Source organism: Xiphophorus couchianus, chromosome 12, assembly GCF_001444195.1.
Source record: "Xiphophorus couchianus chromosome 12, X_couchianus-1.0, whole genome shotgun sequence".
Classification (NCBI taxonomy): Eukaryota; Metazoa; Chordata; class Actinopteri; order Cyprinodontiformes; family Poeciliidae; genus Xiphophorus; species Xiphophorus couchianus.
In genome coordinates, this window is record NC_040239.1 from 23,012,739 (window position 1) to 23,037,038 (window position 24,300).

The 24,300-nt window shown below is 39.1% G+C and overlaps 2 protein-coding genes across 3 annotated transcripts in view; both read right to left on the reverse strand.

Annotated features, from left to right (window-relative positions):
• The window catches only part of hectd4 (HECT domain E3 ubiquitin protein ligase 4), a 40,709-nt gene extending 25,108 nt beyond the window's left edge, over window positions 1-15,601 (reverse strand). Inside the window, exons 1-25 of one of the 2 annotated variants that reach the window (XM_028033027.1) lie at window positions 14,917-15,601; window positions 11,579-12,132; window positions 9,500-9,589; window positions 9,290-9,417; window positions 8,715-8,823; window positions 7,158-7,296; window positions 6,745-6,915; window positions 6,456-6,648; window positions 6,183-6,344; window positions 5,322-5,435; window positions 5,097-5,237; window positions 4,776-5,011; window positions 4,531-4,673; window positions 4,382-4,452; window positions 4,182-4,287; window positions 3,948-4,068; window positions 3,707-3,829; window positions 3,160-3,284; window positions 2,383-2,536; window positions 2,192-2,295; window positions 1,158-1,356; window positions 918-1,037; window positions 721-825; window positions 453-616; window positions 85-330 (exon numbers count right to left, since the gene is read on the reverse strand). In XM_028033027.1, coding sequence (XP_027888828.1) covers window positions 85-330; window positions 453-616; window positions 721-825; window positions 918-1,037; window positions 1,158-1,356; window positions 2,192-2,295; window positions 2,383-2,536; window positions 3,160-3,284; window positions 3,707-3,829; window positions 3,948-4,068; window positions 4,182-4,287; window positions 4,382-4,452; window positions 4,531-4,673; window positions 4,776-5,011; window positions 5,097-5,237; window positions 5,322-5,435; window positions 6,183-6,344; window positions 6,456-6,648; window positions 6,745-6,915; window positions 7,158-7,296; window positions 8,715-8,823; window positions 9,290-9,417; window positions 9,500-9,589; window positions 11,579-12,132; window positions 14,917-15,063 — 3,965 coding nt within the window. In that variant the 5' untranslated portion in view covers window positions 15,064-15,601. Of the gene's footprint in view, window positions 1-84; window positions 331-452; window positions 617-720; window positions 826-917; window positions 1,038-1,157; window positions 1,357-2,191; window positions 2,296-2,382; window positions 2,537-3,159; window positions 3,285-3,700; window positions 3,830-3,947; window positions 4,069-4,181; window positions 4,288-4,381; window positions 4,453-4,530; window positions 4,674-4,775; window positions 5,012-5,096; window positions 5,238-5,321; window positions 5,436-6,182; window positions 6,345-6,455; window positions 6,649-6,744; window positions 6,916-7,157; window positions 7,297-8,714; window positions 8,824-9,289; window positions 9,418-9,499; window positions 9,590-11,578; window positions 12,133-14,916 lie in introns of both variants that reach the window. The other variant, XM_028033026.1, reaches the window with a different exon arrangement.
• A 1,173-nt stretch (window positions 15,602-16,774) lies between these two features.
• On the reverse strand, window positions 16,775-24,233 carry LOC114154100 (group 3 secretory phospholipase A2-like). The gene is made up of 7 exons (XM_028032898.1): window positions 23,479-24,233; window positions 21,959-22,091; window positions 21,219-21,353; window positions 18,340-19,298; window positions 17,551-17,680; window positions 17,286-17,405; window positions 16,775-17,164 (listed from the first exon to the last, which is right to left on the reverse strand). The coding sequence occupies exons 1-7, from the start codon at window positions 23,954-23,956 to the stop codon at window positions 16,981-16,983; spliced, it is 2,139 nt and encodes a 712-aa protein (XP_027888699.1). The 5' UTR covers window positions 23,957-24,233; the 3' UTR covers window positions 16,775-16,980.
• Window positions 24,234-24,300: the final 67 nt, after the last annotated feature.

Genomic DNA, 24,300 nt, shown 5'->3' on the forward strand with positions numbered 1-24,300 from the left:
CTTCAATAATGAAACAAAATTATTGCCGCTTATTACTAATCTAAGGCAATACGTTCTTTCCATGTGATGAAACGATTCCCTTACTTGATACTGGGGCGGAACTGTGGTCGAGCCCTTCCAGACACTTCCCTCAGCCTGCTCATGATGCCTGGAGGAAGGCGGATACGGGGCAGGTCAAAGTAGGACCCGGGCATGAGGCCCGGAGGCGGGATGAGAACATCAGAGGGGTAGGTAAACTCCCGGTCCTCCTCAATAGTGAGTGGCACTGGTGAGGGGCTGGGCGTGAGAGCTGGAGAAATGGCCCCATTTGCTTCCACCTGCCATTGGCATCTAAAATAAAACAAGAAAAGTCTGTAAGTATCGCATATCTCCACCAAACATTCTTTTGCAGTATTAGTTCAATCAGTAAATGGAGGACATTTTTTAGAAACATTTCTGCATAGCTGCATCACCTTTGCAAAAGCTTTGAGCACAACAAATCTTGGCAGGCTTCTTCTTCTCTCGTCACTTCTGGCCCGTTGTAAAGAATGCGGAGCATTGAGCAGGCCAGCACTGACAGACCCAGTGCAAGATCTGCAAGAAATGGGAGGCCTCCAGAGACATCCTCAGAGGACTCCTGTTGAACAAGAACAAACGGTGTGCTCAGGGGTGACATTCGCACTACCAGTGTGAATAATCAGCTGGGAATATGGAGGATTAATAAGTACTTCCACTTGTTACCTGAGCTCTGACTGTACAGGCGAACCCCCACATGGCTTTATCAGGAGTGTTGTGTTCACGGCCACTTCTCATTTCAAAGGAAAATGTAACAGTATCGCCTTCAACCTGAATAGGATAAACAGAAAAAAATACAAATTATTAAAACACTACGGCTAATACAGGCTCACTATGTAGCTGTGATTCAGATCCCAGATTACCTTTACAAGATCTTTAGGCCAACCTGTTCCTAAGACACTGCGACTTCCATACCCCAGAGTGTTTCCTCCATACTCTGTTACTTTACGACTGTTTGTGTTGGGGCCAGCATAGATAACCAGCTAAAATATACAACATACTGAATGTGTAAACAGACTACTGTTACAATATGTGCAGAAGTCTCAAAGAATAAGGATTACTTATACATACAGTTGTCACCTTGTTATTAGGTAAGTTATTACCTTGTCATAGTCATACTGCGAGGAGCAGCGGGCATCGAAGCGCAAGTACAGGCAGCGAGCTCCCGGGATGTGTACCGTCTCCTTGAACTTGTAATTATCCCTCACAGGGTGCATCGTCTCGACCGTTTTCCCAGCAGCCCACGGAGCAGGGATTTTCAGTCCAGTCAAGAACCCGGCCTCTTCTCGTTCATCGAGAATTCTTATTTGAATGACACAAATAATCAAGAGTGTTCAGAAAGCTTTATGATATAAACTGGTCATATCATTTAGTTAGAGTGGATGGCAAAAGCATTCATCCTTCTTGAATGTTTTGCCATGTTGAAAGATTACAACCACAACCCTACATGTATTTTTGTGGGAGCTTATGTGGCAACCCAACATAAATGATTACTTATGAAGTGGAGAAAAAATAAATCAAACATGGTTTTCAAACTCAAAAATTTCCCAAACAAAAAAAATCTACACTATAGAGTCTTTGTATTCATACATTTTGAGTACGTATAGTCACCTTTTGCTTCTGTTACATTTGCTTGAAGTATGTTTCTACCAGCTTTTTACTGAAGTTTTACCCATTCTTGTATTCAGATGATCATTTTATAATAATTCAAATGATCCAAAATTAGTGAGAGTCCTTCTTCCTTTTTACCACAGCTCATAACAAAGTAGGACTTTCTTTCAACAATTTATTTTTTTCTTGAAACACTTTCATAATGGCCAGATTTGTGGAGTATTTGGCTATCCTGTCAACACATTTATTAATTAGGTAACTTCTAAAGATAACTGATTATTCTGGAGGGAAAATACAAATCCATACTTGTTGAAAACCAGGTTTTATTTTCTTTCGACTTCATGATTATGCACCACTTTGTGTTGGCATATCACCTAAAATCCTATTAAAATATTTTGACATTTGTGGCTGTAATGAAATACAATAAAAAGAGGTCCAAGGGTTATGAATACATTTGATGTAATATTTACAGAAAAACAATGTAATGTTAATTATTTTAATAATAGTTCCACTTTGGAAAACTCACTTGTCATCAGCAGTACATGCCTTAGCTCCCTGCCCAAGAGAGCCACCGACAGGTAGAGGATCCTCAGTGAAAAGGAGACACTGAGTCTTAAGCAACAAGGCAGTCTAAATAAATTGAAATAAATAAATTAGCATTTCTCTTACCTTTCATCATATATAATAAAATATTTCTAGAAGACTGGCCATACTGACCTGGCTGGTATAAAGCACTAGCTGCACCAACTGGGGCATGAGGGCATCAGCAAGGATGAGCGTCTGCAAGGTGGGATGCATCAGAGAGGTGAGTAACACTGGTAAAAGGTGCCCAAGCATGGTTGCCTTGGTCACCTGCTCCAATCCCTTCAACCTGAACAAGGAAGGGAAAGAAGGGAAAATGTAATCACATAAAAAAGGTAAAAAGATATATATTTTACAAAAAATCTCCCAAAGGTATTTTTATAACTTGCTATGACAGATAATTTATCAAGTATGGTTTGTTTAGAAAATAAATAAATAACACCTTGACTCAATGTTTTACTAAAATGTGTTTTATGATAAAATGGCTAAACAAAAAGGTGGAGAGATAAAGTGTGCTAATCTTTCCACACTACAAAAATTAAGGTACACTGGGAAACTGACTTTTGACCAGTGATTTGTATGTCAGAAATTGAAACGTCTGCTCATTTTCCACTGAAAACAACATTCTTCTGCGTGGAAGCTGTTACTTTAGTAAAATGATTCAGTGTTAGCTGTTTTCCATTCCACTCAACCTTATTTAATAATGACTGATATTTCAACATAGCAAAGTGTTGACTATGCTCCTAATATAAATAATTAATGACTGCACACAACAGAAAGGCTACTTTCAACACTGTTCTTATCTCTTCCTATAATATTCCTACAAGAGAAATAAGTACAAATCTGTACTGGCCAAAAAATTCTGATAAGTACATGTCTATACAGTTGAAAAAGATGCAGATAAAAACTCACCTGGTCTCTCTGTCAGAGATGTCACTGTTAATCAGAGCAGTGGTCACCTGCTGCAGGGTCTCCAATACTTCATCACAACCCACCAGGATTTTGGTTGCTAGAGACAAGATGCTGCTCTGCAGCTCCTGAGGACAACACAGAATAGGCCCAAACTTACGTAACACTGCCTCAACATTTTTTAATAAACCACAAAATCCTATTTCATCCATTTTTGTTTATTGTAATCTCTCCATATTGGAATTTTTTTCCCCAATACTACACCTCTATCAACTTCTTTGAACCCCTGAATTCTGCTTTTAAAGTAGAAGGCGTGCACAGCTGGAATCACCAAAACACCATTATTTGTAGAAAAGGTAATTTGGGTCAAAATGTAGCTTACATTGAATACCATGAAATGCTACATTAAACATGTGCACTGCACAACCTTTTAAGTAGCATCCATACCAAGTTTAATCTTCCACTGCATTATGTCATTGCTTGATTTCTCAAAGACACACACAAGGATTGAACAGTGGTAGGGGTAGTTTAAGGGGATGTTTACCTGTACCTTCATTGTTTCCCCTTGCAGGGAGCTATCACTGTCATCACTTTCATCTGGACGGATAAGAATGGTGTTACTGAGGAGGTGATTTTGAACAGCCATGAGGTAGCGCAAACAAGGTGACACCACCTTAAAAAAAAGAGAAGAGTGAAAACCATCGGTAGGTTGCGCTCCCCTGTAAACTTGAACAGAATGTGATTTGTCTGCATAGTTGATATTTAAGAGCTGCTGAACAGATTTTTCATACTGGTACAGTGGAGAGAAGCTTCTGGAAGTCATCTCTGGCAACAGTCTGACATTTAGTGATGAGGAGGCAGGATTCGCGGACAACTGTCTTGAGGACATAATGCAGAAGCTCATCGTTTAGTCTGAAAAACACAAGTAATTGACACATTTTGAAAGAGAAGATTTCTCTGAGAACAGAAATGTAACTTGTAACTAAACTAAAAGTGCATTTTGTTGAATAGGAGCCATCATTTACCTGTAGTGGTCATCATCTTCACTCCCAAACCTATTCTTCTGTAGTTGGTCAGCCAAGTTGGTAAGAATTACATCACGAAGTTGAGACAAGCCACTGTTTCTTTCACCTGAGTATTCCCCATAAAAAGTTAGACTTGATGCCATCATACACCATTAAAACCACTACTTAATTATTTGTTTTTTTCCGAAAAAAACAGTCACCTTCAGTTAAAACGAGTTTCAGTAGTTTATTCAGTTCCGTCTCTCCTTGATACAAAGTGTTCAGGCCTGAGCTACATATGCAGAAAACAAGTAGAAGGGTTAGAGAAAAAGATGACAATAATCATTGAAATTAGGTATGTGTGACATACCTGATAGCCAAACACACTTCTCTCTGTATCTCAGTTCCTATCTGATCCACTGGAGCCATCAGCAACTGCCACAGGAGAAGGCCAGATCGACGAACACTCTCTCTATCCTGCTCCGACTGGGGATTGAAAAACCTGAAAACCACCTGGATAAGACAACCAAACAGATAAATGGCTCAAAAACAAAGAACTGGCAGTCCTCTTATCTGTTATGTAATGAAAATGCACAGTCATTTTCCGTGGCGTACCTGGAACACTACCAAAATGCAGCGGATAATGCAGGTATCTCCATTGACCATGGCCTTCTCCATAATGTCACAGATGCTGCCGAAGTGACGGGCTTCGATGGGATGCTGTTTACCCAGCAAGGCTTCCAGGGGCAGACTGTTGCTGCTGGCTGCCAGCAGGTTCAGCTGGTGAATACACATAGCACCTACATGATGAAGTAGCTGGTTGATCACTTCCCCAGTGGGCACCGTTTCCTCTGTCAAAAAACAAATTTCGCCATTGAACACAATTCTGAACTAGTTCCGTAAAGATGATGTACTATCGGTTCTTGCTGCGTCTACCTTTGGGTTCCTTGATGACATGGCTAACACCGAGCCTATGGCACACATGATGAAAGGCTTGGTTCCCAGGATTGCACCACTGATCGACGTAGTCACTGGAGCATGTCCAGATCAAGTTGTTCAATGCATCATAGCATGCACCTTTAAAACAAAGCATCAGAGAAACCGATGTAATGACACACTAATGTAACAACTTAACTCATGAATGGGATCGTTTGAACCCACCTAGCCCTGCTACCTGGGCTCCCCTGCCAAGAGAACTGCCAGGAGCATCAATGAGGTCAGCGCGGCTGCTGAATTGGCCATCAGCCAAGTTGAAGACCAGGCTGGAGGCTAAAACTAAAATGAAATACAGAACATGTCATCCTAACTAACAACAATTTAAGCAAGCTAGTGTTTACGGTCACATGTACAAGCAGCAGCAAAGCTTAAAAGTACTCCAAAAGCCAATCAAGCATAACATTATGAAAACCTGCCTAGGAGTGTGTTGGTCATCTTTTGCCATCAAAAAACCTGAAATACAGTCTCCACTAGACCACTGAACGTATGCTCTGCTGTCTGGAACCAAGATACTAGGAGTGGGTTATTCAATTCCTGCAAGTTAACAGTAAGCAAATACGGCAAACTTGTTGCTGAGTAAAAAAGCATTTCTGAATATTTCTTGCCTTCCTGCAGGGCCTATCATTCTGCTACCGGGCTACAAAAATCCGAGGATACCACTACTATGAAAGGGTATACATGACCTGCAGTTAGGTAGGCAGTGCATTTCAAAGTAACATGGACTACAGGACCTACAGTAAGTTTCAACAGCAGAACTTTCTCCAAAGAATCACACCGCCTTGTTCCCATGGTGTATTGTCAAGTCATGAGTACCTCAGGTAAGCAACTAACATTTTGTGTAATGTGTGTGTGTAATGTGTCCCACCCAATGATGTATTATCCACTTTGTCTATCAGTGGTAATAACATTATGCCTGATTAGTATTTGTGTAAATGTTTGAATTTAATAATATATATCGAAAAAAAACTTTAAAAAGTATCTTTGCAAATCTAAAAAAAAAAACTCAAATTGATTTTTTGCGCTTACTTTTTAGAGAAGACAGGCTGCTGGTGCCTCCGAATAGGGAACGAGTGGCAGAACTCCCAGACACACCAGGAGGAGAAACAAGCATTACTAGGTAGGTGCCACACACATACATTGGGGTCTTTCTCAGCGTCTTCAGAGGGAGGCCACAACTAGTGTTTACAGCTGCAGAAGAATTAGATGCCAATGTGTCACAGCAAATAAAAAAAATATTAAAACTAAATGTTACATCATTTGTTATGTATTAGACAACTGTAGTAGATTATCTGTTATTACCAGACTGTTCCTCTTTGACAGTGTTGGTGATTGCAGAGCCTGTGAGAGCAGCCAGTGTGGCAGAATGGGAGGCCCGGAAGCGTGACATTCGACTCAAGAGAAGTTCATTCAAGCACTTGGAAGACTCGCCCTCTTTGCGAGTTAGAATAACTCTCTCTTGCAGGATGTCTGCAACACACAACCCTGTCTGTGTCTGTGCCATGGAGAGGATAAAAAACACCAACATGAATTGAAGAAGAAAAAAACCCCGAAACAGCTCAGATTTTACTGCAGGGTATGTAGACCTCACCGACAAATGAAAAACATCCATGAAGACAGAGTGGCCTTTCTGTGTCTTTTCGTTGAGACTTGCTGGGGACCAGACCCAGTACAGATAAGTTCCATCTGAGCAGAGATGCAGCGTGGTCATGCTGCTACCCACAGGGAAGTGATGGGCTGGCATGGGCACAATCTGGCACACCTGAACATATAACAAAAAAAAAACAATAGAATGGTATCAGATACACCTAGGATTTTCTATTTTTTATACTACTCTCCATCTTTTATCTTCAGCGTGGTCATTCACAAAATACATTCATGGCAAACAGATACTGTAAATTATATTAATATGTTGTTACCACTGCAAAACAAAACATTAAAATTACAGTATGTGTTCAACACATTTAGAAATTTGCTTAGCAATAAACTGAAAGTAGGCAGTACCTGTAGAGTGAAGGGATCAACAACCTGGCACAGCTGATGAGGCTTGGCATCAAAGGAAGAAGGACGGTGGAGGAGACGACCGCTGCTGAACACAACCCAGCCAGGCTCCAACTCTTCATTTCGACAATACACAAAACCCCTGCACAAACATGTTACTATTTCTACTACTATTTTAACATACTGATACAATAATTGAGTAAGTTGAAAAATCTTAATACACGTGATAACAAAACTAAAGATTTTTGGATTTTTTTTTAACTTTAGGGGTCTTTAGTGACAGCTAAAAGAAAGGAAATGGGCAGAAAGAGAACACATGCAACAATGGTTTAAGGGTCAGAAATCAAACCCAGGACAGATACTTCGAGGACCAAAGCCTTTTAATGTGGGACACCCACTCTACCGCTACACTGTGAAGCAAATCCTGAACATTTATTATTGCACATCTAGTGATGTTTTTTGTTTTTAGTATGTTTTTGCTTTGCAAAAACCCATCTAGAAAAACAGAAGCATAGGATGGCTTTACAGTTTTAAAATTAAACTATCTTGTGTTTGGTTTTTTTCCCCCCATTTTTTGTCACAAATAAAATGAGTTTATCTTCATCGCTACCACATCATTGCCCTCACATCCTTCAAATGTGAGAGTATTTCTGTCACAGTGGCAAGTGCCATTTAAGTCTATTTACTGTTATTACTTTCAGAGAACTAATAATTCTACATTCAGTCAGGCACGGCACACTTTTAATTTAGTTTATTCTTTGCGGTTTGGTATAAATGACAGCAGAGTTAACTCAAAAATAAAAACTGAAAATATTGGTGTCTCTGCAATGACTGGCAACTTGTGATCCTACTTTTAACCTGCTGATAGCTGTGATAGATCCCAGCAAAAGCTCTCAACAAAATGAAATTGGTACCGAAAATGAGCAAATAAGTCACTAAAATTCAGTTTAAAGATTTACTTCACATTTTATTTATGTGTACAGTCAATGTGACTAATTTGACAGACAACCACTTCATTTAATAAGAACCAATTGTGGCGAGGCATCGACTGTGCTCTTGAGAAAAGTGTCAGTGAGCTATTTGTCATACTGTATCATGCTGGTAACAGCTACAATAGACGAGTGAACAGCATGAGTTGATAATTGTCAGCCCTGCTGCAAGACTGCGGCAATGAAGTTTATTGCAATTATTCCCTACTGTGAGGTTTAAAACGAACATTGTGGCCTTGTCTCTTTGCATCTCAAGTTAGTTTTCTCAGATTGAACCAATCAACAACTTGATTCCGTATTTCCAGAATAATATTAGATTACTTGCTTGTTTTATGCTTCCCCAATATTTTGGCTGGAAATTTGCTAACGGCTCTTTGAGTTCCAAACACATACCAGAGAAAAGAAGTCTTAACTTGCTACAACAGCAAGCTCATTAAAATTAATTAACTTTTGACTGTGCATTTTACATAGGGATCTATAAAACATCCAGGCCACATCACTGCCTTCAGTGATGGATAAGTGAATATGTTGCTGTAGATGAAAATATGCAGTGAAATGAGTGTCACATTACCTCAATGTTCCATGTAAACCAGAGCCAAGCTTGCTTAGTCCTCTCCCAGAAGAATTAGTGGTATACAGATATAGACCATCTGTGGCTAGACAGCGCCCTAGGTCTGTGTCTGCAAGACAAGAGGGAAGCAACGGGAATGAAAAGGGGCGTTATTGTTCAATCCGCGCATATATCAAATATACAATACAGACTGCATTTTAAAATATGTCTTTTTAAAAAAAAATAATACTAAAAACCTGAAAACTGACGAACTATGCAATTAGCAGCTCTTTTTCACACATATTAGGCAATGTTACCTCTGGTTCTAATGCAAAAAAATCATTATCAATCACAGAATGGCTTCCTAAGGCCCTTATAGGGATTTCACCATATTTCCAGTAATGCAGAGAAGAACAGTTCTTATAACAACCATGTTGTAAAGACAGTTCAACTTTTGATTTACCCAGAAAGAAAGAAAAAAAAAAAACATTCTACAGTATATATGAGGAGAAATTTTAATTGGCTACCATCTGTATCGGCAGACCAAAAATTCAAAAGTACAAGGGGCCAGAAAATGGCCACAAAATTATATTTACCTTTACTTTCTGCTCCTCCAGTGGAATTGTCAGGAGTGGGCAGCATGTCCTCAAAGCCCCAAGACACACTGTGCTTACCCCCTAAGAGGCAGGATGGGGACCCCGGGCCTCCTTCAAGGAGCAAAAGTCTTGTACAGGACAGGTTATGCAGTGGTTACATTTTGATAAATTAATCAATTTTTTCAGATAATCTAAATGGCTTCCCCCTACCTGTAAAGGACATCTGACACAGGAAGATGGCCCAGGTCTGTTTGTTTTTGCAGCAGATGAACTGTGTGAATGAAGGTCTTCAAAGAGCCCCTACAAGGTAGTTTGATATAAATATCAGGACCCAACATGAAACACAAGGGAATGAGCAATGCAGAATACTTTTCAATCCTTTGTATGTCTTGTTTTTTTTAGTATTTTTTCCAATATAGAAAAGATATTATAGTCCACTATGAATCTCATCAGTGCTGAATGTGTAAACATGCTTTATAGATAGATAGATAGATAGATAGATAGATAGATAGATAGATAGATAGATAGATAGATAGATAGATAGATAGATAGATAGATAGATAGATAGATAGATAGATAGATAGATAGATAGATCTTTATTGTCATTGTCACAAGAACAAGGAAATTTTAAAAAGTGCCATCAGTCAGTGCATATGCTTAAAAACAAAAAATAACTGTCTCACAATTCACACACAATGTAAGAAATAACAAATAACTGGTAAAAAAATGCTTTGTGATTAACAATAACTACACAAACCTAACTGAACACAAGCATGTAATTCATCAAACTATTAGAATATCTATGCAAAGGTAGCAACTTCAGTGTTTGCAATTGCAACATTACAGTAATATAAACAAAAGTAGATCTTATAATAACATGTATTTACAATTATCTTTACTATTATCTTTTATCTTTAAAATTATCTTTACTATGATGTGTGCACAGCAGCGGGGGACAAAACTACAACATTTTATTTGAATGTGCAACAACACAGCATTTGGCCAAACACCTACAAAACCAGCTTCTTAAAAAAGGTCCACTCTTGCATAAGTTTATGATTCCGAATTAAAATGTCCACATCTTGCAATGCAAAAAGCTCATTAACCACATAGCAGTGAAGTCCACATGGTTACCTAACCCTCATATATTAGTGACTTCCTAACCAGAGTTCAGGAAGAGTAAAGCTGACTGTCCTTTGATTAGCTCCAACTAAGGATAAATAAAGGGAGCATAGCTAGATGGTTCCACACAACAAAAAACAGACACTAAATAGCTCTCAACCTCAGCTGAGGCTAAACAAAAAGTGGACCATTCTGGTTTTCGCAGGCTTATGTTTGTTGTCACCAACAGTTGCAAAGAGTTTAGACACAAATGTAAACAGCACAATCTGTTCTTTAGTGTAAAAAAAACCCCCAAAACATACATGAATCACATTTACTGTTGGGTTTTTTATACAATACTAATCAGAACTACAGCAATGGGAAAAACATTTTAGGTGTTAATCAGTGTTAGAGGTCAGCCGACAGAGCATGTTGCAGGATACAAAGAGCTTTCATTCTGAACACTGGTCCGTATTTGCAGGGAGCAGAAAAGTGTGCTGATACCAAAAATACCTTACCGTAAACTGGGACATGTTTAAGCTTAATTTAACCTTTCCTCTCATATTTTCAAAAGCAAGGAAAAATGTATGAATTGTTTTGTTTTTTAAACCTTAATCAAGTGTTTTTGTTCATGCAGCATTTGCAATGGAAAGGAACTGATCAGATTAAGTTACGTGCTAATTTTACAAAATGTTAATAACCAACTTTTTTCAGAATGAAGTTAATGATAAGCTTCTACAACTAAGGAAGTTTAAATAACTTACTAAGTAATATTAAATTGTGCTCATGGAGAATCAGCTTTCAGTTTTATTGCTCCTCCAACCTGGAACAAACTTCCAGAAAATTGGAAAACAGCAAAAACATTAAGTTCCTTTAAATCAAGGCTAAAAACACTCTTGTTTAGAGTTGCCTTTGATTCATCATTACTGGAACATCGACCAATATATTTGATAATTTTGATCATGGAATTTGACAAAATGTAATGACTATTAAAGTTTCAGAATTTGTTGGAGTGTTCTGTTTTTATGGTGTAAAGGACTTTGAACTGCCTTGTTGCTGAAATGTGCTACATAAATAGCATCAAATAAACCTTCAGATTATGTTGTTCTACCTATGTTGACACAAGCCATCAGAAAGACGGAAAGAAATGTGGCCTCAACACCACTAGGACAGATGTTATTGACTCACCTGGCGCATGCAAGGGCCACAAGTGCAGCAGCCGCATTTTCTCGCTGTCTCTGTGTGTGAAGAATCTGTGAGAGAGCCTTAATCTGAGCCTGGCCAGACTCCTGGGGCTCATCTTCTAGCCAGGAGCACAGCAAGCCCTCCAGGCCATTGAGACAGTCTGAAGGTTCTTTGCTGAGGCTGAGCGGCTGGCAGTCCCGGAGGCAGGCTAGCAGTACTTCTGCCGTCACGCTGCAGAGTGCTGGGTCGCTGCGAGTCTGGGACTGCAGCAGGGGGAAGACCAGCAGCAGGGCGACACGGGAAGTGAAAGGAGCTTGCTCGGGTTGCTGGAGGAGACCTTGCCTTTTGAGTAAGGCCAGGGTCTCCTCATCAGCCCCTCCTGTGCCCTCACGGTCCTGCTGCTCCTCCAGGGCCAGCTGCCGCTGCGCCGCCCACAGGCCACGCAGAGCGTTGAGACGGTATTCCAGCAGACGAGCGTATGCATTGCTCTGATTCCCGCAGACGGCACGGAGACGCTCTGCGAGCTCAACGGGGTTCTTTGTCTCAAATGTAAGAATCTGAAGAAGAGAATTAGACTTTAAGTACGATAAGAATGAGACAATGTAAAAACCTTATGAACCTACAGCAAAATAGCAAAAAAGGTAATTATTTGTAAATAAATGTGTCAAATTTACAAATTTTGCATATTTTTGAGTTGTAAAGTGTGCCTTGTCTTCTTTCTTCAAAACCAAATTTTTATTTATCAAAAATCTTTCACATGTAGTTATAAATGCAATTAATGCAACACTGTAGAATTAAGGCAATTAATTGCAAAATGCATTATTTTTTTCCTGTACAGACTAAAGTGTTGAATCATTTCCAGGAAATAAAGTCTTGTAACTGCAGTCCCTTGGTCTAATGTTCAGAGAAAGCAAAGATCATTAGGTATAACATATCAAAAGTGAAACAATGTGCCTCATGTGCACTTAGGCAGCATTTCACATATTGATTACATTCTGCAGCACACGAATCATAGGCCACAAAAAAAATCCATTTATACCATTTAGCAGGCACAATTTGTATTGATTCAATTTCAGCAATGCTTCTTATGTTACAGTAATACTCTTTCACTGGATGTTGGCCCTTCTCCACCCTGGTCTGGAAAACACTGCTGCCACTCGTTTTAGGCGTCAGATAAAAATAGTCAGAATTGCAGCATCTACGAAAACATAACTAAATTACTAAGCGAGCCTTAGAAATGAACACTGGGCCAAGATATGAAGTGAATTTCACAATAATAAAATGAAACGGGTAAACCACATATATATATATTTTTTCCCTCCAGGAGTCGCATCATACTGAACAGCCTGTTAAAATATGTTGTTCAAAGTCTTAATGACAAAGGACCAGGAATGTAGCTTACATGTGAACAGTTTTGAACTGCTGTATCTGTGCCAATCAAATATCTGTATCTGTGCTGATCAAATATCATACAAATGCATTGTAATTGGTACTGATGTAAACATAATGCTGCACTGTCCCTTTAACAATGCTCTGTATCCAATGCATCCACCTCAGACGTATAAACCGTGTTGTTTGCTATACGGATATTGAATAATTTAATAGAAGAGATGTCATAAATATATCTGCACAGTGTTGTAAGCCCATGAATTTTCAAAAGTGTGGTGCAAGTGCCACCTGCTCTACTTTGGGCTGGCTTTAGTCGAACTCAGATGAGAAACTATTCATAAGTAAATGAACTGTAATGGAAATCTAACTTACTCAAACAGCTATTAAAATAAGAATCCACCTTAGGCCAAGCTTCCGATTCAATTCAATGTGCTAAAAAATTTTAATCGCAGTTTTCACCATCATTTTAAACTCACAGCAGCCATAGTGAATTTTGAGGTCCAGGTTGGTGAGAAAACTTCTGTTTCATAAACTCAGACTTGTGATGTTTTCTTGTTCCTCTTTCCTACTTGTAATTTTTATTTGTGGAAATTTCTGTACAAAACATGCAGAAGAAATAAAAGTTGTTCTTTCTTCTTCCTTGTAACAAAACACAACAAACAGAAGAAATAGCTTCACCTTAGAACTATTGTTAAATTATCTTGACACTATCATGGTATTTAGTGAGGTGGTACTTCTAATTAACAGTTTGAGAACCACTGTTTTAGGCCGATGCAACAGGACAAGGCCACAATACCTACAAATACATATCTGCACAAAAGCGTCAAACAGGTACACAGCTCATCTATGGTTCTGGCATTCATGTAACTTGAACAAAAACCACAGCATGTTGTCAGCTGTGTGTTAGTACAGACAGTGCTCAGTCTGACCCTAGTATTACATTGAAATTAAGGGAAACAAATGCCAAACAGGTTAATTAAATCACAAGTTAGATGACCAATTCAGGGGGGGGGGGGAATAATATGTTGTGATTACATGACAGGCTAAAAATGTAAAGGGATGAACAGCAAGTTTACAAGATTTGTTGATTGTACAATGAACAAATCCTAAAATATAATTTTTTTAATGGATTTCAAGCTGGACCTGTTATCACAGAAATCCAGTGGCAGCATACAAAGACCAGACATCAGCTCATAAACATGTGACATCATGCCCTTCACAATAAGAGAGGCAGCACAAGCTCACGCTTATATATAAAGAAGCTTGCACACTGAAACATCGAGGCTGTAAATATACATTGTTACTGCAGCTAGAAGTTTCAATAGTCATCATAACAAAGTTAGACGAATTCAACCCTACGACAATATCCGGGTTGGATTCAAAAGAAAATCAGGTCGGCATTTTAGCAGACATAAACATCTGCATTTATTCATCTACTCTCAACTAAGTAACTAAGTCGCATAGGTATTAGGGGTAAAGGTGTAGAATACGAGGAAAATGTAAAACATGAAATGAAGACAAAACATGTTTTGTGTGTATATTACACTCTTATAGGAGACAATAAACACCATTTAATCTTTAACTTTATATGGATCCTTTGAAGATTTTACGAACCACTAAATAACTTGCTCTTCCTAAAATGTATTGAAATGTAAGATGCTTGGTGAGTTTAATACTAATAATGTTACACAACGACATTCGTGATTGCGGTAAAGCTTTTACTTTGAAAGCAGCAGGGAAACAGTTGGGCTCTGACAGCGAATCAATAACAAGCAAAGCAGAAAACTTGCAAACGTCGGTGCTGCTGTGATCCCCGAGACTGTTTTGCAGCAAACGTAAATCATTTTACAATATAATAAACTTAAAAAGATCTCTCCCCAAACCCTCTGCGTGGGACCGGTTCTATTTATAATTGTGTGGTACATGCTATGAGAGAGACGGCTTCCACCTACCTCCTGCTCCGTGTCTCCGTGTTCCGACACTCCGATCTCACTGGGCAGCTCGGCCAGATCCGTGACCCGTATGAGTCCGTCATGGAGAAATATCGTCTCCTCCTTCACCGAAAGCCACTGGGACGAGTCCACAGCCCCGGAGCCCATCACTCTCTCCTCCGACAGTGATGCCGAAAGAGGCAAACATTAAAAATTCAGTGACAGAAAGTCAGAAACGCCCCAGACCGCCTGCTAACCACCTACAACAACATAACTGCTTGAACTGTCGCAGTCTTATCTGACGGCGGAGTCTGGCGGAGCAGACCGGGGTGCTGGGAGGAACCTAACACACGACAGCGAGCAACCAGCGCCGGCGGCCCCGCTCCACACTACATCACTGCCGAGCTAACAGCTGCTTTTGCCCGGTTGCCTCGACTAGCCGGAGCTGAGCTAGCTTACCGCACGGTACCGTTTTAACGTTACCGACCACAGTGGGCGTGACACTCGCGCTAAAGCCAGTTACCGCGTCGCTGTTTGCACAACAGTCCATTCAGGGCCCAAACTGCATCTCTGGCGATCTCATTTCACGTTCAAAACGTCCTCGCAGACAGCCCCGGTCCCGGCCAAGCCGCTGTGTCAGAGCCTGGAGGAGATAACGGGAGTCACCAGGCCATGTTTCCAAGGCCAACTGACGGCTCCCAGCATGCATCGCGCCAGAAGAATAGCTGTCTCGCTGTCAAAAATTCATGAGCTCATTCATACACATGACTCGGGATGAGATTTTTATTTTGGTTTATTATTTTTTTTTTCCGAATTAAGAAAATACTTTCGGATCAAATCGGGAAATGGATGGATTTTTTCATTTCGACAGATGTGAGTTGTGACAAATGCTGAAAAAAATAAGCTTAATAATTCCTATTTAACCAAAAAATAATTGAAAAGAATTCACACTCGTGTGAAATTTCCCCTTTCCTGGTTTTCTTTTTGTACACTTGTGTTACCCTACAATATGGTTGAATTACAGTGAATTATGATGCATGCAGCTGTTGCTATTTAGGGTGGACCAACCAATTAGTAGGTTTAGTGGTCAATCACTTTTCACCCATAGGACCATGTCGGTTTGAATTTTTTTTTCTTCCCTATTAATGTACAACTTGTTTACTTCTGTTGTCTTTGGCTAATATGTAAATTGGTTTAATGTTCTGAGACACTGAAGTGTGACAGACATCCAGAATAACCGAAAATCAGGAACGAGGGCAAGCACTTTTTTATGCCACTGTAGATTTAATTTGTAAACAAATTTTTTTAGTTTGTTTTTGTTTCTGCGTTGCCTGTATCTGACTCTGTTTATGAACCCTCACATAAGTAAATATGACAAACAAGGTTAGTTTGTCATACATAGTATGACAAACTATGTATAGACATACATAGTTTGTCTATGTATGTCCAATGAGGTCAATTTTTTTTTTTTTTTACTTTTTCAATTTCTTTCATGCGTTAAATATGTGTTGTTTGCAAATCATTAATGTGTTGCTAAATCAAGTCATTTGGCCACTCTGGCATTCCATACACATCAGAGGTGCTCATTAAAGATAGTATGCCCTTCATATTTTATACTAACGAATTCACACTGGACGCATCTGCTCAGCAGTCAGTTCTCCAAGGTACAGAGACCAGGAATTGTTTTTGAAGCCGCTCTATTTCTGATGGATTGACATATAAAACTTCACACAATTGAACAGTAACATGCTAAAGATTTCAATTGACAAGATGCACCACACCACCAAACAGCGGTTAAGAAGTAAAGTAGCTTATTAGCAGTTTTCCAACCCTCCGTATTATCAACCTTTACCAGAGGCACACTCTCAGACTTGTGCAATAATATTGCGTCATTTATTTTCATGATAAACCAAAAAAAGGCATTTTTGTGAGCAGGGAAAAATAAGAGAAATGCATGAAACACATTCATGTCAAAACTTGTTTCTTTTGGTAGTGAAAGATGAAATCCTCTTCAAAAAATAGTTCTCCATGAAAGATGATGAAGCTCTTAAGCAGCCTAGTTACTGCACAGAGCTCAGTCTATGTTCATTTGAGCTGCGCCATGATATCCGCTCTCATCTGCAGCCTTAGGCAATACTTATGAAGATGGAGAGGAATCCTTTTTTTCCTGCCACTAGTTGAAAATCTCATCGTAGCAGAGTCTTTTTCTTCTTCTCTCTTCTTAAGTGCTTGATGTAGTTCAGAGGCTTTAATGAAACCTCCAGAACATCTAGAAAGGAAACATAAAAAAAACATCAACAAGTGAAATCAGTCTTATAACTAGTTGTACAGACAATCTGTGTGTAGGCTTCAGACAAGATAGCTCAGACAAGCACTTTAAAGTTTGATACCTCTTTGTGCGATTACATTTATTCTCCTTTGGCAGAGTAAAACAGTCTTGAGAGACAAAATCCCTCAAGAGAGAGTGAGGAGGACTTGGCTTCTTTACACTTTTGATTTGAACTGCCAAACTGCAGAATCAGAAAAACCCAAGCACGATTGTTCGTCTTGTATTAGATTTGACAAATTCACAAGCGGCAATAAAGTCACACATCACAGTTTAGGAATGTGAATCAAAGCATACAATATGATTAAAAGTGAAAGAAATATTTTTACCGGCTTGTGCAGTCACAGTGATAGGCTGTCTTGGACTCCATGTTTGTCAGATTATATTTCTTCTCCAAAGGTGGAATTTTAAATTTACAATCATCCAGATGTTTGAGGCTTTGGCACAGGAGCTCATTATCTGATGACGGCAAAACAAACAAATATCTTTAAACAAAGTTTCAACCATCTGATCCAAACTTTCACTCAACTATAAAAGGACATTTCCTAGGAGGCTCAGGAACAGTCTAGAAACCACAAAGTCTTAATACTATAAAAAAAAAAGGAAGATGTTGGAACATAGAAAAGCCAGTTTAGCATTAGCATGTATAAAGAGGCTGTTGTCCAAGAAAGAAGCGCCTGCTCCAAATGTGGCATCCTGAAGCATTACACATATTTGCAACTCTCCGCATGGCACCAAAGATGTTTTTAATAAAAGATTTGGTCAGAAAAGATAAAAATTAGGTATTTGATCACAATGACAACAGTATTTAGCAGAACCAAGAAGAGTTGTCAAATATCTATCCAGAATTCTGCAGCTTGCTGACGGCTACAGAAACTCTAGAGGTTCTCGCTCAAGGAAATTTAAGCAAATAAAGCCATTTGATGCCATCAAATGGCATTTCACTTTGGGGATTTAGTAAGAAGATTGTGCCAAAAGCTCCTGAGAAGAAATAAGAATTTAACAATATTTATATTCACCACAAAGAGAAGCAGAAATTGATATTGGTCTAATCGCTGCATGTGAACAGGCCATCCTTTTGCTTCAAAGGTACTGGGAGTGTAACCACATTCACTCACCTGTCATATTGCGTTTCTCATCATTTTTTACCAGGATGTTCCCTGCACGGATCCTTTGGGTGGTAGTATGACCCAAAGGCTGCTGACCTGCCTGCTTCCACAATAGATGGAAATCCAACTGCTTTTGTGGTTTGTCCTTTTTATGAAGAGAAGCCATCATCTTTTGTTCTCTTGTAATGGGTGTTGCAACCGTAGCTGCACTCCAAATAGTTGCTAGAGTTTCCTGGCTGGGTGTTCCTGCTTTATATTTCAAATGTGTACTCTTATGATTGACTGGTAATCCCCCTGCATATGTATTTGTCGGCGTAACGGTTGTTGTGGGAGTTGCTATTTGTTTTACACAGATTTTACAGTGCAACCGAGGAATGTCCCTGCTCACAGACATGCTGGATCCACAGCATTTACTGTGTTTTGGGGCTTTCTTTTCACTTTTTGCTTGTTTGGTTACTCCTTTGGCTATTTTTGAGTCTTCCTGAAAATTTAGCCTCCTTGTTAATGCTGGAAAATGTGAAGGTGTTGCTTTAGGTGATATTTGTGTCGAGGTAGTTGTAGGGATGGCCGATGGAATGTTGCTTTTCTGTGCAAGACCAGAAAAGTCCTTTCTCCTTTTCTTCATTTTTTCACCTCTTTTCCTTTTAGAAATATGTACCTTTTTGACTGTTTTGGGCTTTTGTGAAGGTCCTTCTCCAGAGAGTTTTTCTTGCCTTTTGCATCCATTCCCCTTTGTCCTTCTGCGGTGAAACGTATCTCCTCTAGGTAGGTCTCTGAGGCCACATCTATGTTTAGATTGCGATGCCTTCCTCTGAGGGTTAGACGCAGGATTTTCAGATAAATGCTGCTCTTTACTGCTTGTTAAATTCTTGCTGTCTGTGTGAACAGGTTTGCCTATAACATCAGAGCTGCTGTAAGGTTGGGGGCTTTTGAAGACGGCATAAGGAGCCTCACTGGCCTTTTTGCACCTATGGAGAGAAAACATGAACATAGTTAAGCCACAAAATAAAAGATTGCATGAAAATTACAAAAAAATGAATTAGGGTTTTTGGTAATATTCAAGTACAAAGAAAAATATTTATTACAAATTGACTCTTTAAAAGTACAGTAAGTCATGTAAATGTGACAAAGCTGTACAGGTACCCAAATCCTCGATTATTTTCAAAGTTTTCAAAATTAAACAGTTCCAGTGCTTTACAAGAGCTAGGTCTTAAGTGAATTTGTAAAAGAAATATTCTAGTTGATCTTAGTCCAGAGCTGATCTGGCATTTGATTATTGTTGTACATTAGCTGTTTCACTTCAATTGGACAGATTAAAAACACTAAAAAAGCAACAGCACTAATTTAGAAATAGAACCACTTTGGTGGATAAATCCACTTTTTCATCCTAATAATGCCAAATGTGCTTGTTTTTCAAAGATATTTTTGTATGTCTAGTCAAGTCACACCAGATTTAATTTCAGAAATATACACAGCATACAGAGGAACAAAACAACGGTCTCCAGGACAATGGTGCTACAAACAGAGGCACGGGACAACATGAACTAAAAATAAACTACAAACTTAACTAAGGTTAAAATACAAACTTATGGCAGCAATAATACAGCTTAACATTAACCTCGCAACAAAATATGCAGCTTACAGTCATTGGTCAGGAATATAAAAAGGAAACTGTGCAATTTCTGAAAGTGACCGATTGCTGTGCAGATTTTGGCTCTAGTGGTCTTTATTTGCCATTTTTAGACAGGATATATTCAAGAGAGAAGGGAGGAAGACATGTAGCAACAGGAAAGGTAGGTAATAAACCTGGGATGGCTGCTTCGAGGACTAATAACCTCTGGATATGGAGCCATACCATACTGCAACACAAATGAAGCCTTTTTGACACCCACGTTTCTTCCGCCCTCTGGTGGAGGAGCTTCTGTTGTTATTTCACATATTAGCAACAGAAAGGGTAAAAATCCACCCAATATTATACAATATACACCCACGCATAAGACAAGTCTCTCTTGATATGAGAAAGAAAGGTAGTACCATCAGAGCAATATGGGATAATGCACTCACAACTCAGGCAGTAATGACTTAAATGTCTACTGCACAAACTGGAAGGTCTAAACTACAGTTCTGTGGCTCTTTAGGTCATCCACAGTGCCTCCTAATACCTCTGACAGATAATATTACAGAACCCCGCAGTGTTTTGATATTAAAGGGCAATAAGGAAGACTTTCACCCCAAGAGTTTCCTCAACTGAATAACACCAATGCTACAAGATGTATTTCAAAATGGTTCAGTGTGTTCTTTTTTCTAATATCAATGTACTTTTTGAAATTACTTGCTTGATATTTTGTTCCACAGTATAGAACATTGCTTCCAAGAAATTGCAACCATCCCCTCATTGTAAAGATTTGATCTTTGCCCCTTTTTTTTATTAAAAAAAAAAGAAATAAATTAAATTCTGGTTATTTAGGTTTGGGGAAAATGCTATAAAGTGCTGTCATAGTGTTGGTAAAACATAAAAACATTATTAATACATGACACATGATGTACTAATTAAGATGCAAATTATTTTAGAAATCCATGTAATTTTAATTTTTGTTTTATATTCTAAAAAAATCAAATAAATTGTTCAGGCTTAGGAGATCATTTCCTGACCATTATTTCTTTGACTGTTAAACATTTCTATTTTTCTTGTCTCTCACCAAGATATGCCTACAGAGCAAAAACCTGGTTAAAATCTGTTTATTTAGAGTTTATTTAGCAAGTTTGAGAGAAAACTGTGGCTTAGTTCAATATATCCATAAAGAAAATTCCTGTTCTTCTTAAAAGCAAGTGTTCTGTCTATAAATATGCAGTCAAAGTAACAGCGTCAGTGTGTCTGCCTCCCTTACATTCCCCACCAGTACATCTGTGTGCAGTGCTTCAGCTGCTTCAGCTCAAAGCAGGGAACCTTCAGGATGTTGAAGAAGCTGTAGCCCACCATACTTGAAATGCTGTCATTCATGCCCAGAAGGCATTGTCGAAACCTGACAAATGGAGAGCAGGCAAAGGTTAAGAAAATATTCAGTCGCTTAAATGCTGCGTAAGAGCTCTCTACTGCTGTCTTGTTTTATTCTTTTTCTGAGATTACACTTGCTTGAGCTGAATAATAATTTGCTATCTTGAAAACTGACATGAGAAAAGTAGAGGAATGATGTGATGCAGATGTCAATATTAGATGTGATGTCAGAATAAAACAGCCATCTCCATCACTGCAAAGAAAATAAGGGAATGGATGGAAGGAAAGGAATGCCCATTGAATGACTAACATTATAGAAAACATGTTCATTCTTGAAAGAAACATTTTGCCTGGAAGACTGGTTGCCATGAAGTTAAATTGATAATAGAAAAACATCTCCAGATTTTTTTAAGTGTGCTTCAAATTTTTGACATTAAGAGAAATCATATAGCACATTCCAGAAATGAAATATGAGGATGTAAAACCATAAAACTTCCAAAATGTCGCCTCAAAGCATCCCTATGTACTGCCAGAGCAGTACAAGGGGATGTAATTTACTGCTTGCAGGAGTTTTTCCGGAAGGCACACATGTATGAAATCCAGACTCACTTTATGGTGCATTCGGAGGCTCACCTTTGGTCACACTCGCAGTGTGAGACTGTGAAGAAATTGGGGTTGAAGACTCCATAATTCACTGTGAAAGCCGGGATGATGTCTGAGCAGTGGTCATGTTCACGGCAACACTTATCTGCTCTCTCAAACATGCCTGCGAACGAAAGCGGGACCTTGATGTCAAAGGCTGTTTGCATGAAGAAAGTTCAAGATTTAAGCTCAGTTAGTGTGATTTTAATTCAAACTGGTTTTGAGGTGGGAGGCAGTGGTTTTCAAATAAACCCAACATGTCTAAGGTGAAAAAAAAATCACAGAGGTAAATACATCAATAATGTACTGTATTACCAGGATATTTGATTTCTCTTTTAAAACATGAGAACATCTACCATGATTTTCAAACTACTTATACTCCCTTTTTAAATTTTGTCACATTGGGAAATGAAAAGGATAGATTTTATCTGGTGCATATTTTTCCCATCCTTTCATTTAAGGATTAATAACTTTTATAAAAAGAATGAATGGATGGATGGATGGATGGGGTGGTATCCATTTGTATTCAGACCCTCTGAATCAGAACGTCTTATCGCCACCTTGTGGTCTTATTACAGCTCCGACTCTAGAAAATGCGTATTTTGTCCTTTTTTTTTTTTTTTTTTTTTGCAAATCAGCTCATGCTCCGTAAGAATGCGCATGGAGAGACAGTGGACATTCATTTTCAAGTGTTGCCACAGTCAGATTCCCAATTATGCGTATATCTGGACTTTGACTGGGCCAGATGCCTTAAGGTGAACCTTCACCCCAGAATAAAGTCTTTTGCCGCTTTTTATCGGCTTGGTGCTCGGACTGTCCTGTATTTAGCTCCATTTACCTTCGTAATGTGACAACAACAAAAAAAAAGAAAAAGAAAATCGCAAGGAGAGAATAGATGTGCTGTTGCTTTGCACTATTTTCCCTTTACTACATTGAAAACGGGCCAGCAGTCATATGAAGTAAATGGAAAATCTTCCCACATTTTTTCCATTCTCCCAGAACACATGTGGCTGTAGGCTATATATCATAACAAATCAGTCCATCAATCAACTTTTATTTGTATAGTACCTTTCAGCAACAAGGCATTTCAAAGCGCGTTTTATGATAAAAACAGAAAAAGTCAAAACACACAGTAACAACATTACATTTTTGCATTACACGTCAGATTATTGATTAATGTTTCATGGTTATGTTTCAAAAGCTACTCTAAACAGTTGGGTTTTCAGTGCAAATCTAAAGGAACTCAATGTTTGCTGTTTTGCAGTTTTCTGGAAGTTTGTTCCAGATTTGTGGTGCATAGAACCTGAATCCTGCTTCTCAGATGTTTGGTTCTGGTTCTGGGGATGCAGAGCAGACCAGAGCCAGAAGACAAAGCTGTAATATCTCAAACAAACAACGTATAACAAACAAACTTAATGTAGACTATCTGAGAAATAAAAACAGAAAAAGATAATAAAAAAAGAAAAAAAGCAACCCGAGTTTAAATGCATCAATAAATTCAACATCCTTACCCAATTGTTCGTATCCGGCCGCTTTGCTTCCAGTGCCACACCACAACGTGCCTGGAAATATCCAGGATCGTTTCCTCCGGGTTTTTCTCTCTGTCTCATCAGTCCTCCGCCCGGTGAGCTCCGGTGTGGGAACTACGAGTGCGCACGGAGCATCCGGGAACAGCAACAGACTGATGTTAAACTTCTTAACAAGTTCTTGATCCCAGGTCTCATTTCTGTTGCAAAAGGCCCGATATCCTCCGGTAACATCTGGATTTGAATAGATTTCGCAGCCTGCCAGCCGCAGGTCATCAGACCATTTGGTGAGATACAAGAAGCGCGCACCGTTGGCGCCGTGGCGCAGAAAGGTGAGGAGCGTGTGTCCGTCGGCTGGACTCGATCGGAGGCAGGACACACCTGGTCCAGGTGTGTGTTGTGTTTTGGAGAAACCGAGCCATGGTAAGACGAAAACAGCTCGAAGGAACCATCCGTTTTCCATCCCAATGTGTGGGCGAGCAAGTACTTTAGTTGTAAGTTAATGTCTGCATGCATACATTCTTTTGCAATGACTGAGACATCTGAGAAGGTTTTTTTTTTTTTTTTTTGCAAATGCTTATGTCTCTGACAGTTCAGGAAATGAAAGGTGTTCTTATTGGTTCGTGGATTTTGAGAAATTTGACACTCAGCTGATCACATTCCAGGGAAATATGAAATCGTGTGCGAGGCCTTAATTAGTCCTCTAGATGGGGCCATTTTTGTATGCGTCCTATTACTGTGACACAGCATAACCTGATTTGCTTTTAAGTTAAATGGGGCCCAAAATTGTATCAAGACGCTAAGATT

Coding starts and splice junctions, on each gene's coding strand:
- LOC114154100 (XM_028032898.1), bottom strand. CDS start 23,956: ATGGAAAACGGATGGTTCCTTCGAGCTGTTTTCGTCTTACCATGGCTC. Junction 19,299..21,218: donor CAGATGTACTGGTGGGGAAT/GTAAGGGAGGCA, acceptor TTCTCTCCATAG/GTGCAAAAAGGCCAGTGAGG. Junction 17,681..18,339: donor TGAGAAACGCAATATGACAG/GTGAGTGAATGT, acceptor TGCCGTCATCAG/ATAATGAGCTCCTGTGCCAA.